Below are 15180 nucleotides of genomic sequence, written 5' to 3' on the forward strand. Positions count from 1 at the left end.
CATAACTGGTGGTGAGTAAATACGAATACAAACCCAACTAAGTCCTACTGGTTAGACCAAGGAGATGCCGATCGCTCCGTGCGGTTGATTACAACGACTTTTGTCCGACGATTGGAACTTTTTTTTTCGGCCCACCAAAGTGGTTGCATCCTGACTGCTTTCATCAAGTCAGATCCAAAGGGCGTGCTCTGATTCCGGACAAAAGTCCCAAATCTTGCATGCCGCGCCGAGGATTGGGCGTAAATCCAGTCTCTCTGGGGAGTCAATGTGTCAGCCGACCTCGGCGAACTTGTGGCCAAATTCCATATCAGCTACGTAAAAAATATTTTCTTTCATGGAGCTTTAGCCTCGTTCGATTTGGCATGACTAGTTGTGTCAAAGATGCTCCTGTGGAGAGGAGGCTCGGGACCCATATCCGGGCTGGACTTCTGGAATGCCTCGATCCAGCATCTGAGAACATGGAAGTCTTATGCAACATCTCTAAATCACAAACTTTCGGGTTCCTGGTTTACACAGCTACAACTTAGTTTCTTTTGATCCTTTTTTAGGAAACAATAAGCATAGGAGAAAGGCAGTTCCCTTGTCAGACTTCAGGCTGTCACTCTGCATCGGAAAATTTATCCTCTCTGCGCGTCTTCCGAAGATGCCGTGGTGGAGAGTTTAGCAACACGCCACACAATGACGACATGTGGAAAATGCCCCGAGTGGAGTAGACTCGAACTCCATTTGCCTTCTAGTGCGTCGGGAGAAGGCGAGAGCGCACGTTTTGTTTGGAAGGGCCTGGGTGAGAACAATGGCTTGGCTTGAACGATTGCAGCGCCTCCCGCAATACCAAGGCAGATCCTGTCTTGGCATCTAGATATATAGACTATATCATCTGCCGGTAGACCAGTGGGCCACCTGTCAAAAGCAAGAATGCAGATCGGACACTATACAGTCCAAGACGAGGTAAAACTACACATCTCCAGCTACGGTAGAACATTACATGGAAGCCATCACAAACATCGAATGGATAATAGATACATGTCAAGGCATCACTTCACCTCATATATCTTGACAAATCGTCCAACTCAAACTCCAGTGCCGGGCCGAGGCATCATCACTAAGCTCGATGTAGTTGGCGCTCCGGCTTGACACATAGCCACTCGGCTCGGAAATGCCGACTCGATTCGAGGCACGGCTTATATCGCCAAGTCTGGAACTAAAACAGGCCGGGCTAAGGCCGAGATCCGCCTCCCGGCCCACTCCCGGAGTTCCATGTGTTCCGGAAGATGCTACTCTCCGATTCGGAAGTTATTGGGAGACAGTCATCTTGAGTGACAACAGCTGTATTTGAAGTAGGCCATCTACCGCTTGACGAATACGATATAGCAGACGTTTTCCGGGTATTGCATGATCTTACATGTGCGTTCTGTCCCGTCCTGAAAAATCAGCCGGCTATCCATATATGAGTCACGACTACTTATTTTTCCAACAACTGTCCATCATTAGGTATCCTAAACTGAAAGTAACGGACTTCATCTGATGATGGATGTTTAAGCTGGATGATTCTTTGTGAGATCCATACTTGGACCCTTTCCCCAGAGTCCGTCCCTTCACCCCAGAATGTAGCGACCCTTGAAACAACCAGATGCGAAAGAGTTTCTACTTCAATTTTATCCTGCTTTTAATTGGCCCAGATTCGGTTTCCATTAGCAATGTCCATCTCCAATGGTGGGGTCCACCAGACAGCTTCTCCAGGTAGAAATTTGACACGTCTTCATCTTTTCGCCCCCCTCTCTGGAGCTTCATCCGGTGGGTATAGAATCGATGAGAAAAAAATCCACTCTCCTTCATCTTATAAACTATTAATCAGCTGCATATGGCCTTTTCCCACGGAGTCGCAACTCAAATTCCGCGGCTAACAATGTCTTGAATTGGAGACTGCTGCGACTATGGGGGGACAGTAGGAACGATGATACCAAAACAAGTATCCGATGAGCCGAGGAGCAATGATCTATATAGAGACATTAAACCACACTAGTGGAAAATGCTAGTTGATAGCCTACCATCTAGTTATGCAGCTAGAAATGGTTGATGTATTTGACAAGCCTTGACAGCTTCAAGGCCAGCTAATCTCTCTTGGGACTCAAACGCCGAAACAGCCAGTCAAACATTTAGAAGCTCTCCGATTCGGTAATGGTAGTTTGGAAGTTTACAGACACTATCCGGGTCTTTATGTACCTTTATCCTCATCTAAGAGCATAAAACTCGTTCCGGATGCGAGGCAGCTGGAGCCATCCCAGTCACTCATGTAGTCTCCTGTGGCCTTAGCTACGCCTTTTATGCCATTGGAGGGGAGGATACTGCCCAATCATGGTCAGTTAATATGCCGATGGCCATGTCTCAACTTAAGCCGCGAGTGTCCGAGCAGCAACTGTCAACCCCACTCAGTGATCTGGCTGCGTAAGCTCTTGTCAAGACATTTCCAAAAGGGCGCTGATGCCCTATTTAGCAGTATCGCACTAGGTCATATTGACCCAAAGCCTCCACGTGGGATGACATGGCAAATCCTTGTCGAAATTTGGCTCGTTATCCTTGCAAGTCGGATGATAGGGGAAGCTACGCTCAACCTCAAGGCAGACTCATGTTGGTCCCTGTATAAGGATTCGTGTACCTCATCAATTCCTTTTCACTATAGACCAGCTGACAACACCTTCAGGCTATTTGTACAGATATTCCATCATGCCCTCTAACCTCCCGTTCACTTTCTCCCATTACCGTGCAGTGTTGTGGAGGCCGGCAAACGAAGAACCAGATGCCTGGTGAGTAGAGACAAAAGCGCTGCTCTTAGTCGATCGGTTCTCTGATCCACCTTCTACAATGATGCCCTTCCCGGTTGCTGAATCTGTGCGGGTGATGGCAAATTCTTTACGCGCATATGGAGAGCTTCCCTTGAGTGCCATGTCAGCAAGTGCCTTTCCCAGCATCGGCACGAACTTCATGGCCCATCCGGCTGTGAAGACAACTACACTGTCTTTGGCTCCGCCGTTAAGATACTTTTCAGGGACAAAATCAAGAACAAACATGTTGTCTAAAAGCCGAATCAGTAAATCTCGTTGTCAATCCATCCATATGAATATACGCACCGAACACATTGGTCTGCAGGCAACTCGATGTCAACGCAGGAATGGTAGGATCAACGTTGACACAATGATTGCGGATAAACTCTTGCGTATCAGCAATATCCTCCGGGTTAATAGTGCTTGTAAGTCTCTCGTTGGGATCCTTGATCCGTCGGGTGGCCGCATCCACGGCGATGCGAGCAAGATTTGGAGGACCCCATGGAAGTGAGGGAAAGCCATAAAAGAGCTGTGATCTGCCGTTCTTATCGGGTGCAAACTGGAACCACATGCCTAGTTGATGAGTTAACTCATACACTTCTAACCCACCGGAGAAATGAATTAAGCCACGTACTGGGGAATATCGTTCCTTTGGGTCCTGCATTGCAGTTAAAATAAGAAAACACCATTTCCCAGATGTCGAGGTCGAGAGAGATGTCGAAACTCGGCTTAAGAACATGGTTCACGTAGGCGCCAGAGGCGATAATGATCTTCTTTGCCTTGAAGACCGCGGCGTCGGTCTCATGACGAACAGCGTGAACATCCCAGGCGTAATGAGAATGATTAGAAGGCTTAATAGCCTGAACTTTGGTATGCTGTTTCGCAGTGGCACCATAGTCCAGCGATAATTTATACAGCGTCCTCAACAGAAGCTGGACATTGATGACGCCATTGTCTGGCGCGAAAAGACCAATGTACTTAGGGTCGAGGTTCTTGAACGGGTAGCGTGCCTCGATCTCCTCGGCAGATACTTTGAGATGATAGATTAGCCCATGGGAGGATGCGGTGGTTCGCATACATGCCAAAACTTACACTCTTGATACGTCATCCCAAGGCGGTCCAGGTTAGCAATTGGCCCCAACAAGGTTCCTATTAAAATTGTGAGACAAAACGGTCAAAAATAATGTTATCTTGGGAAGACTTCATACCTTCAGGTGTATCCCCGCCATAGTCCTTATCGCCAAAGTTGAGAAGGCCGCTCATCCATCGCAGTGGCGTACCGGAATCTCTCTCAAGATCATCCCAGAGGGCCATGGCTTCCTTGGCAAGATCGGCCATGTAATCCTCCGTATACCTAATTGGATGATTAGTTGTGTCTGTGAAAACGAGAGCAAGATAAAAGATAAAAAAAATTACTCACATTGTTCGAAACATCCGAGCCAAGTCATTAGAGCTCCCGGCATGATTGAAGAAATTGTTCTGCTCGAGAACAACGACTTTAGCACCCTCCTTGGCCGCTTCATAGGCAGCTGCTAATCCAATTGGGCCGCCGCCGATGACGACAACATCGTAGATTTCGTCTGCCATGTTGAGGGGATTCTGAAGCGAGTGTTTTCGGTTTGATTCGATATCCTAGAGAATGTGATTGAAGTATCTGTCTCAATAGGTAAACTCTAGGAGGAACCTATATCCAGCACACTGAAACAACGTGATGTGGCGGCAGAGAAGACCTTCGGAATGTCGGCTTAATATAACACTCAATTGAGTCGTACAAACCACTGCGCCACAAATAATGATGCCGTAGAATGTCCAGGATGAGACATATTGTGCTCGTGATTCGATTCTCACATGTATCTTAGCCATCATGATACATTGAATCAATTCTCACATGTGATTGATCGGCCTCCTCATGCCTCCACAAGCAATAGATACCCTTCCACTCTAGGCCAAATCAGATCTAGCCACGGCTTTTGCGCTCCAGGCCGCTCCCACCGCATGCAGGTATTCCATCCCAGCCCTGAAAAGAGTCTAGCCTTCAGCCTTCACCTGTAAGTGGCTGGCGGGATGTGTTCGGGACTTCATGCAGCTCAAGGCTCTGAGCCTCGCTGATGATGAGGGGATTCAAGACATGCATTCCAGCTTTGGTGATAAGAGCCAATAGTGTTTGCTGCTCATGTTGTCTGTGCTTTCTGTGCCGCTTCTGTGCCGTTGTGGCCTGTTTTATAGCGTCAGCCAAGCCAATCAGTCTCTTCCCGCTGGATTCCCTCCCGTGTCATTTTTCTCCCCGTTACGCAATTCTTCCTTAATCGATACTACTATACAGTATGATGGAGAGCTTTTACTGGTGCCCGCTTTGTGGCAATGCTATTGATGTCTTTGAAGTCAGAGCTGAGCACGGAAATCGATAGCCTGACCTCTAACGGCTGTCGGTAGCTGAAAGGGGATGAGAGCGGAGGCGGTTGATTCAGCTAGGTATTGATTAAAGGAACTCGCAGCTTGTGTTCACGTAGGCTCTGAATAAGATATAAATAAGGAAAGGAAAGGCTACGTAGTCGAAGTAAACGACTACCATCGCCATTTTCTCATCATTGTTATCCCGTTACTATATTTGCAAACATGGACAATGTTGACTTTGCTGAATCTGTCCGAACCCGCTGGGCGAGGCGACTTGTTCGTGAGAAGGTCGCCAAGGAACTCAACATTCTAACCGAAAGACTTGGTGAGGTGCCCGGAATCCCTCCTCCAAACGAAGGCAGGTTCCTGGGCGGCGGCTACTCTCACGACAATCTACCGTCTGATCCCCTCTATTCCAGCATTAAGCCGGCTCCTCTAAAGGAGGCTCCTCGAGCAGAAGAGGAACTGCCGTCTCGAAAGGTGTGCATCGTAGGCGCTGGTGTTTCCGGCCTCTACATAGCCATGATTCTGGATGATTTGAAGATCCCAAACCTCACTTACGACATCTTCGAATCCAGTTCCAGAACTGGTGGCCGTTTGTATACGCACCATTTCACCGACGCCAAGCATGACTATTACGACATTGGTGCTATGCGATACCCTGACATCCCCAGCATGAAACGTACCTTTAACCTGTTTAAACGTACTGGGATGCCTCTCATCAAATATTACCTTGATGGCGAGAATACCCCTCAGCTGTACAATAATCACTTCTTCGCCAAGGGTGTGTCGGACCCCTACATGGTGAGCGTGGCCAATGGAGGCACGGTACCCGACGATGTTGTCGACAGTGTTGGAGAGAAGTTACAACAGGCTTTCGGTTATTACAAAGAGAAACTTGCTGAGGACTTCGACAAAGGGTTCGATGAGCTCATGCTCGTTGACGACATGACCACCCGGGAGTACCTGAAGCGAGGCGGACCCAAGGGAGAGGCGCCCAAGTATGACTTTTTCGCCATCCAATGGATGGAGACACAAAACACCGGGACGAACCTGTTTGACCAGGCGTTTTCTGAAAGCGTCATTGACTCGTTTGACTTTGACAACCCGACAAAGCCCGAGTGGTACTGCATTGAGGGAGGAACATCACTTTTGGTGGACGCCATGGAAGAAACCCTTGTCCACAAGGTACAGAACAACAAGAGAGTTGATGCCATTTCCATTGACTTAGACGCTCCGGATGATGGGAACATGTCGGTCAGGATAGGCGGAAAGGATTACTCCGGATATAGCACCGTCTTCAACACCACCGCTCTGGGCTGTCTTGACCGCATGGATCTGCGTGGTCTCAACTTGCACCCTACTCAGGTAGATGCCATTCGATGTCTGCACTATGATAACTCGACCAAGGTGGCTCTCAAGTTTAGCTACCCGTGGTGGATCAAGGACTGTGGCATCACTTGCGGTGGCGCAGCCTCGACTGATCTGCCTCTACGAACTTGCGTTTACCCATCATACAACTTGGACGATGGCGATGGTGAGGCTGTTCTGCTTGCCTCATACACTTGGTCTCAGGACGCAACTCGCATTGGATCGTTGGTGAAGGATGCTCCACCCCAGCCGCCTAAGGAGGATGAGCTCGTCGAGCTGATCCTGCAGAATCTGGCCCGCCTGCACGCTGAGCATATGACCTACGAGAAGATTAAGGAGGCTTACACGGGCGTATATCACGCCTATTGCTGGGCTAATGATCCCAATGTCGGTGGTGCTTTCGCCCTCTTCGGTCCTGGCCAGTTCAGCAATCTGTATCCATACCTGATGCGGCCAGCGGCGGGCGGCAAGTTCCATATTGTCGGAGAGGCATCTAGTGTGCATCACGCCTGGATTATAGGTTCCTTGGAGAGCGCTTACACCGCTGTTTACCAGTTCCTGTACAAGTACAAGATGTGGGATTACTTGAGGCTGTTGTTGGAGCGCTGGCAGTATGGTCTCCAGGAGTTAGAGACGGGGAAGCACGGGACGGCTCATTTGCAGTTTATTTTGGGTTCACTTCCAAAGGAGTACCAGGTGAAGGTCTAAGGCGAGACAGGTGCTACTGCATACGAACGATTTTAGATTGAGATTGTAGCATTCCATAAGTCTCATAGAAAGTGTGATATTTATTAGTCTCAATCTGAGTCTCAGTTCGTCTGACAGTGTGTACCGTGACACAGTGATTAGTATAACAAAATGTGTCATTCCCACTGACCAGAAGCTGACGTCGATGAGCCTTGTGTACTGAATTTTAACTCACTCTCAACGATCGCGGCCGCGTTTAAGCGCGAGAGTTGCTCTATGAAAGATGCTTTGTTCAGCAAACCGCTACTGCTTTGATGTGTCTTGACGATTTTCTCTTATGTGCCCCTCTGGTGAAGGTTGCGCCTGGGTCAGTTGAGGGGAATCAGTTCTTCAGGACCTCCTGGCATCGCCTTCGCCCCCGCCGCCGTTTGACGCACGGTTCCAGATAGCATGAACATGGAAGCTTGGATACTGGCTCGTCATGACCAACAAGGTCTTGCTATGTTGAAAGTTGGCCTGAGCAACAGAGGAACCGAGCGGGGTTAGATGTTCTTACACCCCTTGCTTACAGTCATGAACAGAATGGTGGTCATTGTCAGTCGGGATACTTTGTCTCGCCGCCGCACATTGCGGCCTTTGAGCATCGAACATATTGTTACCTCAAGGAATTTGTCGAATCACACTCGATTCCTTGCGATTGGCGTGCCACAACGGGTGTACACGGCTTTTAGTCTCCGGAGCTCTTTGCCACCGCCAAGAAGATGATCGAAACGATTCAGGCAAAGTATCCAGATATTGGAGCAAACATTGTAGTTGTCACAAAGGAGGGCTGCAAATCTCCCTCCATCGTTTTACAAAGTGAGAGGAGCTTGAAGAAGCTTACATTAGAGGACTTGCGAGTCGGTGCCGCCCAAGGCGCTGTCGTGCAGACGAATGCTGCCAGCCTCTGGCCGTACAAGCTTGTTGCCTTTGTGCTGGAACGTCTCCTGACGGCTGGTGGTTTCAATCTACAGACGAATACTCCAGTTACAGGCCTCAAAAGAGTCGACTTATCCGCAGTACAGTCCAGTTCTCACTCAGATGCTGACAAGGCAGCGTTCGGACGCTGGACAGCTCACACATCCCGTGGCGACATTTCAGCCCGGCATGTTCTCCTAGCGACAAATGTGTATACTTCTCATCTGCTTCCCCAGTTTGCAGACATCATCGTGCCGGTCAGAGGCCAAGTATCCAGCCTCAAGTCATCGCCATCGGCACAGCCCGCCAAAGATCCGCTGGACATTGGACACACGTTCTATTTCGTCTCTGATCTCACCGACCGCAGAGATGACTACCTAGCACAAAGACCTCCTCCAGGTGCGGAACTGATCTATGGCGGCGGACGCATCCACGCAAAGGGCCACGGACTTGGCGTGTGGGATGACAGCATCATCGACGAACCAGTGGCACGCTATCTTAAAACACGAATTGGGCAGCTTGATGGATCTCTCGATACGCGATCAAGGAAATGTGCAAGGGGAACACGGGATCCACTCATTGAAGCCAGATATCGAACCGACCTTTGAATGGTCAGGCATCATGGGATTCTCGCGCGACGGCTGGCCGTGGGTTGGTCCTGTGCCGGAAACTGCTGGTGGTGGAGGCGGACTTTGGCTGTGTGCCGGATACTCTGGCGGCGGCATGCCCAACGCGGCTCTGTGTGCTAAGGCGGTTGTTGATATGATGATTCCTGGCCACGGGGATGGGGATGAGATGGCCGGCCAGGTAGATCTACCTCCCGAGTATCTCCTTACCCAGGAGCGACTCGAAAAGGCCAGAGTATGCGAGACCGTCGCAGAAGCGGACAAGAAGGGGGCATTCATGTTGGACTTGGACATATTTTGAAGCCTGGTGAATACAAAATGGGCTTGACCAGTATTTCAATAGATCACATGGTTCTTCAATACGCGTATGGCCTCGTACAAGGTAAACATGGACGGCGTTGCTTTTGGACAACCATGTTATCTGCCTCACTAAGACTAATTATGTGAGAGAATGAAATCAATTTCAAGGTCCAAGAAAATGGCTCCAGCGAAGAATAGCTACATAGCTTTTCACCCATGCCGATACGCACCTCTTAGGTGCGTCGACAGCTCCAATCACTCATTTGACTCGCGTGAATATCTGAATAAATAGGTAGGAGCCCACACGTAGTCGTCCACATGAACGTAATCATCCACCAAATCTACATGCGTCTCCTGGTACTCGTATATGCCATCACTATAACGTACCCCTTCACAGAAGATCTCTCCAACTGTGTCTTTGCTTGCCTTGATTTCCGCCCAAGTCTTTCCAGGGAACTCTGCTCGAATATCGCCTTCCTCGACGTATGGCGAGCCTTGCTTTTCCTCATAATCAACAGCTCTACCCCTTTTTACCACAACCAACATCTCCTTTTCAATCTCGCCATTGGCCATCAACCGCGGATCTTCTGCATCTTGGTACTCTTCGATATCCTGATCAGGCGCTAGAGCTTGCGTAAACTCGGTCCACGTACCCTTGTTGCTTATGTATGGCCCAGAACCATATTGGTATGCGATGTCGGATCGGTAAATGGTGACTGAAGCTCCAGACTTTGAGCCGTCACGGCCCTCGAGTGTGCGTTGCCAGCCACCCGGCTGTGGCTCGCGCAAGAACCGGTTCTCCCCGGTGAGTTCGTCGTTCTCATCAAGCCAAGCTACTTTGTAACCGAGGAAGCCTGATGAGTGTGATATGTAGTGAAGCTCCTTCCATCCGTCGCTATACTTTACTAGACGATTAAGAGCATCATAGGAACACTGGACCTCAGCATCACCACACACCGTCAACCTGTCGAGTTTCAGTCCTGGGAGAAGCTTCAAGACCTGGTAAGTGTCCCATTGCGCCAACTCATCGCCAATTTCCATCCTCATTGGGTGACCAGAAACCCGGATATGGCGAATCATTGAGCGAGTTTCAAGAGGAATGTCGGCAAGTTTATCGACCATAGCTTTCACCGTCTCGAAACAAAAGAGGACCTGGCCAATCCAGGATCTGCCAATTTCGACGTATGCTTGGCGGCAACTGATGAGAATGGCAAGGCCGTGAGGAGCCGGAATGAAATCATGAATCACCATGTCCCATCCACATCTCGGCCCAGATGTGAAGCGGGTTGACGAGAACAGGAATGCGTAAATCATGAGCCGCAGCTCTTGAGGAAGCCGCATCAGCAGACTTTTGGGTTGTTGGTAGGCAGCTCCGACCTTGACGACAATTGGAGCGCCCATTTTTGCTGTTTCTCGTCGAAAACCTGGTGGACACTCTTCGTGAAACTCCCTAAGGCGACTTTCTCTGTTCGTGAGAAGCGAAAACAGGGGCTGCGCGAGACTCTGAACCGGCTGGCGGGCTGCGCAGCAGAGGATGAATCATGCGATGAAGGAGGTATTCGTCTGCGTTGCAGTTGATAGAAAAGAGGTCATCAAGAAGATGATGCACAATTCTGAGAAGAGTGCAGATGTGAGCGTGCAGATTGCGTTTGTAGAGGCAGAGTGAATCGGCCAAGGAGCAGCAGCAGGTCAAGTCACCTGACTACGATAAGATAGTATCAGCATTCTGCCTAGCGGTCTGAACAAATGTTGGGTGTCAATAACCAAGGCTGCATGAATCTGAGGTGCATCTCATTGTATCAGTTGAGTTCGAATGGACAATGTAGCATCTACACCCATACAGAATATCAGAATTACGTGCATACAAGAATGAGCGAGTTTTATATGGGGAAATTTCCGTGGTGTCACATCGTCGATTTTAGCGGCTGCTCCATTCCAGGATCGCTTCCGCCGCTGCATTTAGCGCCCGCTATTAGCTCGCAGCGCTCCGCTATAGCGCAGTAGTAGCGCCTGATCTGTTCAATGCTAGCAGACACTTCGACTCCATACGTCGAGTTCCAATTGCATCTTCGGAATATGTAAGAGCAATTCCTGTATTCTGTATCTTTTACTACATGTAATTAGTTCATACTTTACAAGGTATTTACTACCAGAAACTGAGGTAGTGGGAATTTCAGATAGATAGTACTAAACGTACATTTGATGTCCATGGTTACATGTATTTGGCAGTATCAAGTCTACTATCATCTCCGTATCATGGGAATAGCTTTGCTTTTCTCTCATGATTCTTGCTTGACAAGTGAAAGAGACCAGCAGTTTGGACAGCAGACATGCATTTTTTTGTCCTACTCTTCATGATACAAAGCTCTTGATCGGGCAATTAATATAAGTTCACCTCTCGGCGTTCCCAAGACATCATTTAGTCTAGGAGCTAAGTCTTCATTGAAAACCGCTTCAGAGGCGAGGCAGCATCATTGTGAGTAATTTTATCTTCTCCCGCTTGGGCGGCTGCCTGGGTACCTTCCTCGATTGCCGCTTCGACCGCTGGAGCTGGTGGTAGCATCTTAGTAGTTGCCTCAATATTCTTGATTCTCACTCCCATCTGATCGATAATCTCAGCTCTCTTCTATAAGTGAAAGCAAAATGCATTAGCTCATATTTATGCAATACGCAATGCAACGACAAGAGGAAGGACACCATAGTTGTAGACTGTGAACCATGAAATGTACGTGCCTTGGCCGCCACCTGTGTTATGTGGTCTTGAGCTTTTTGTGTCCAATTCTGTAGCTCGTCCATCTTGAGCTGCTGTTCTTCATTATTCTGTGGAAGAGACATCATATCCACCAATGTCAGTCCCGGCATAATATCCTCTCGGGACAGCTCACTCCACATGCTCGCAATATCGGCAAAGACAGAAAAATAAGCTTGAATTGTGACAACAGCCTGGTATATCATCTACGACAGCCAATTAGCTCTGCTCAGTTGCTGTCAATGGGCAGTGTGGCCGCCAACCCCAAGTTCATCAGAGAGAAAGGCAACGTACTGTGCGAGTCAAGTCGGTATAATTGTATCCAGCAATGGAAGACTGTCTGGCTGTTGGGTCATTTGTAGTAGCGGTGATATCATCAATGAAAGGTTGCACATTGTACTTGACGACTGCGTCGACCGTAGCACCGATCGCCCCAAAGAAGCGGCAAAGGTTAGCAATTTGCGACTTCATCTGGGCAATAAGTTCAATTGCTCGGATGAGGATGCGTTTGACTTCATTCTGAACTACAGTCAGATCCTATCCCATTGTCGACTTTGTAGGGTTGAGGAAAAGGGGGCGCATATTAACTACAAGTAGGTAGGGATAAAAGAGATGATGCTTACAAGGTCCGCTGTGGTCGTGCTTAGCCTTTTAATATCAGCTTGAATCTTTGAGAGTTTATTTTGTTGTTCGATCATCTTCTGGGAGGATTTCTGGTACAGATCTTGAGTTGCGCTCAAGTGTTTTTGAGTTGTGCTGAGGCGGTATTTGGCTGCATCTAAAGAGGCCTGGGCCGCCGTCAGGGTTTTCGTCTTTCCGATGGTTATTGCAGGGTCTTCGGTGCCTGCCATGATTGGAAGCTATAAGACGATACGGTTAACAATGCTTGCATTTTCTAATTGTAGCGTCGGCTAGGGCCCTGAGGGTTGAAGTGGAAAAGATCAGGTACTCACACCTGAAGCCGCTGTTCCTGGCTGACTACGGGCCGTGGCTAATAGTTTATGGAGAGACAAATAAACAGGGAGCCACTGCTGCTGCCAGTCTTTAACTTCCTGAGAGTTGGCTTCAGGGAAGTTCAGGCCGATCCTTGCAGACTTTTCCACGATCTCATGGATCGCCGTGGCAATCTTATTTACGATGCCGTGTTAGTGAACAGTCTCTTGATGAAGATGTTGCAAACGGTAAACAGGGGACGCAATACCTTTAGTGCGACAACAAAGGCACTGAGAAGCGTCTGACTTGGATTCATGCGCGAAGCTACTGTTCTGAAATCGTCGAATTCACTCTGGAGCATAGACTTCACGTAGTAAGAGCTCTGAGCTGCCCGGCCATCTTTGCCTGAAGCGTCTGCCCAGTTCACTCCACCATTCTTACCTTTGGTCAAAATGGCATTGAGTTGTTCAAAATATGGGATGCTCTTTAAAATATAAAGATTCGCTAGGTCTTCGGCATGGGGTGGTTCTGTCGGCTTTGGCGCAGACGATGTTGGCGGGTTTGGAGGCGCATTTTCCCCTCCGCTGATTACCTGTCAACATATTTGTTTTCAACACAAGGACTCTTGGAGGTGTGGCTTACTGTACCAGATTGTGGAACATATCAACGCTACTCGCCACGGGACTCAAGCCGAAGGCAAAGGCCTTGACGGTCAGTCTAACTGCGGTGGTAGCCGTCTCCACCAGTGAGCCTACAATTTGCTGACCAAGGATTCCCCATCTATATAATAAAAGAGCATGTTAGCTTTGTCAATCAGGTAGAACCGGGGAAGTGTTTGGGATGACGGACCCAGAGGGATATGCGTCGGACGCTCGCTTGAAGGTCTCAGTGGCCGCCTCCACTTGCTTAGCGAAATTCTGTGTGATTTCTCTTGTCTCGTCAACAGTAGTTTTCTTCTTATCGAAAAATGCCTGAGCTACCGCCATGTTTCTCTCTGTAGTGCTGAGGCGCTCTGCGTTGGTGGATTGCGTCTGCATGCAGGCGGCATGAAGTTCCATACAGTGCAGAAGCCAGCGCTCAAATTTTTCATCAATCTCCTTGACTTTATCGTAGCAATCATCTGCTGCAACTTTTATCATGATAAGCCGTGAAGCAAGCTGCGTCTTGGCCGCCTGCTCATCTGTACGTGAGTGAATGTTAGTCACAAGTTAAAGATACATGCAGCCAGCTCTAAATCAGACAGGTCCGAAAAGAGACTTACCCATGAGAATGTCCACTACATCAGCTACCTTGATACAATTATCAGTCGAAGAAAGAGTTTCATCAAAGTGGGTGGAACGTACTCCTTTAGAGACTCGACCAGATACTTGTTTGACGAACAACATGCTACGTTCTGCCTTGAGAAACGCTTCACAGCCATAGTTGGCGGAGTCCATTAGATTGGCATTCAGCGACTTGTGCCTTTGCATCATTATTATCCCATCTCTTCCCATTGCCATGTCATAGATAAGACGAGCCTACTTACTTGATGTACTGGAACTCCTTGCCTTCGAGTGGATCCAGTTGGATGTGGTCGCTACCTTTCGAGGTGCAAGCTATAAAGCAGGATCCGATAGATGTTAGAGCAACAGGGCCTGACTGAAGCAACTCTTCCCAGTTATATTGGAAGATGATTGAATTCTTGATCTCGTTGACGGCGTCGTTAGTGATATCCGGTCGGTTGTCAAGATCATACTGAGCCTTGAGGGCGACAGTAAGCTCTTCTTCAATGGTAGGCATGGTGAAAAGCTATGGAGAAATCATGCAAGAGAGCTGGAAATTCCTTAGAATGCTTCTAAATTGACTTTATTCTTGAATATTGGATGATGAATAATATAATGCTAGCACAAGAGGGGTGGCTGGTCGTATATAGTATATGACTTAGCTCATTGCAAGAAGAGATCCAAGCACGCAGCCTCGAAAAAGGCCCACCACATGCTAGGCTAATTTATGTATACCCTGGGCTGTGTGAGAGCCGCCTATGAAAGGTTGATTCGGTGAGCATTGGCCTATAAAGTCAAGTATCCTCCAGCCTATTCATCAGAATCCTCCTTAAGAACGTCATAGATCAACAGCGGTGTGGCATTTCAACACATAGTACTGCATAATGTAATGTGATGCTACCCAATACATAGGATTAGGTAGAAATGTGGCGTCAATGAGTGGTCTATCTATTGGTGTTTCTAATGTACGCATATGGTGTGTATGGAGATGATGCGAGCATTTGTATTCGCATTGGATACACGTAATCGACCCCCCATGATATGCCTGGGCACATGATTCAATGAACGCATGCCGCCCT

General features: G+C 48.5%; 6 protein-coding genes across 6 annotated transcripts; 2 read left to right on the forward strand and 4 right to left on the reverse strand.

The window, feature by feature from the left end:
* Positions 1–2580: 2580 nt before the first annotated feature.
* M431DRAFT_510302 (hypothetical protein) lies at positions 2581–4518 on the reverse strand. Its single transcript, XM_024919443.1, has 6 exons — positions 4243–4518; positions 4031–4176; positions 3915–3971; positions 3457–3852; positions 3129–3395; positions 2581–3073 (listed from the first exon to the last, which is right to left on the reverse strand). Exons 1-6 carry the CDS (start codon positions 4407–4409, stop codon positions 2757–2759), a joined length of 1350 nt encoding a protein of 449 aa, XP_024771774.1. The 5' UTR covers positions 4410–4518; the 3' UTR covers positions 2581–2756.
* M431DRAFT_210571 (hypothetical protein) lies at positions 4420–4772 on the reverse strand. The gene has a single exon (XM_024913447.1). It carries the CDS (start codon positions 4686–4688, stop codon positions 4482–4484), a length of 207 nt encoding a protein of 68 aa, XP_024771775.1. The 5' UTR covers positions 4689–4772; the 3' UTR covers positions 4420–4481.
* A 607-nt stretch (positions 4773–5379) lies between these two features.
* M431DRAFT_510303 (hypothetical protein) lies at positions 5380–7489 on the forward strand. The gene has a single exon (XM_024919444.1). It carries the CDS (start codon positions 5439–5441, stop codon positions 7293–7295), a length of 1857 nt encoding a protein of 618 aa, XP_024771776.1. The 5' UTR covers positions 5380–5438; the 3' UTR covers positions 7296–7489.
* Positions 7490–7611: 122 nt separating this feature from the next.
* Positions 7612–9158, forward strand: M431DRAFT_497402 (hypothetical protein; the record flags this gene model as incomplete). The annotated part of the gene is made up of 5 exons (XM_024917587.1): positions 7612–7641; positions 7856–7990; positions 8015–8317; positions 8366–8688; positions 8750–9158. The coding sequence occupies 5 exons, from the start codon at positions 7612–7614 to the stop codon at positions 9156–9158; spliced, it is 1200 nt and encodes a 399-aa protein (XP_024771777.1).
* A 254-nt stretch (positions 9159–9412) lies between these two features.
* On the reverse strand, positions 9413–10558 carry M431DRAFT_484179 (hypothetical protein; the record flags this gene model as incomplete). Its single annotated transcript, XM_024916182.1, has 1 exon — positions 9413–10558. The coding sequence occupies one exon, from the start codon at positions 10556–10558 to the stop codon at positions 9413–9415; it is 1146 nt and encodes a 381-aa protein (XP_024771778.1).
* Positions 10559–11111: 553 nt separating this feature from the next.
* M431DRAFT_510307 (hypothetical protein) lies at positions 11112–14756 on the reverse strand. Its single transcript, XM_024919445.1, has 11 exons — positions 14365–14756; positions 14183–14300; positions 14101–14128; positions 13689–14019; positions 13482–13619; positions 13108–13423; positions 12860–13033; positions 12530–12766; positions 12201–12425; positions 11891–12112; positions 11112–11783 (listed from the first exon to the last, which is right to left on the reverse strand). Exons 1-11 carry the CDS (start codon positions 14616–14618, stop codon positions 11589–11591), a joined length of 2238 nt encoding a protein of 745 aa, XP_024771779.1. The 5' UTR covers positions 14619–14756; the 3' UTR covers positions 11112–11588.
* Positions 14757–15180: the final 424 nt, after the last annotated feature.

The sequence above is a fragment of the Trichoderma harzianum genome (genome assembly GCF_003025095.1).
Source record: "Trichoderma harzianum CBS 226.95 unplaced genomic scaffold M431scaffold_10, whole genome shotgun sequence".
NCBI lineage: Eukaryota > Fungi > Ascomycota > Sordariomycetes > Hypocreales > Hypocreaceae > Trichoderma > Trichoderma harzianum.

What these genes read in the sequence shown, in the direction of transcription:
- M431DRAFT_510302 (XM_024919443.1), bottom strand. Translation starts at nt 4,409, where the DNA reads ATGGCAGACGAAATCTACGATGTTGTCGTCATCGGCGGCGGCCCAATT. An exon ending in GCTCGGATGTTTCGAACAAT is followed by an intron (nt 4,177 to 4,242) that starts GTGAGTAATTTT and finishes TCATCCAATTAG; the next exon opens with GTATACGGAGGATTACATGG. An exon ending in TGGCGGGGATACACCTGAAG is followed by an intron (nt 3,972 to 4,030) that starts GTATGAAGTCTT and finishes CAATTTTAATAG; the next exon opens with GAACCTTGTTGGGGCCAATT.
- M431DRAFT_210571 (XM_024913447.1), bottom strand. Translation starts at nt 4,688, where the DNA reads ATGATGGCTAAGATACATGTGAGAATCGAATCACGAGCACAATATGTC.
- M431DRAFT_510303 (XM_024919444.1), top strand. Translation starts at nt 5,439, where the DNA reads ATGGACAATGTTGACTTTGCTGAATCTGTCCGAACCCGCTGGGCGAGG.
- M431DRAFT_510307 (XM_024919445.1), bottom strand. Translation starts at nt 14,618, where the DNA reads ATGCCTACCATTGAAGAAGAGCTTACTGTCGCCCTCAAGGCTCAGTAT. An exon ending in CTGGTCGAGTCTCTAAAGGA is followed by an intron (nt 14,129 to 14,182) that starts GTACGTTCCACC and finishes AATTGTATCAAG; the next exon opens with GTAGCTGATGTAGTGGACAT. An exon ending in ATGTTCCACAATCTGGTACA is followed by an intron (nt 13,424 to 13,481) that starts GTAAGCCACACC and finishes ACAGGTAATCAG; the next exon opens with CGGAGGGGAAAATGCGCCTC.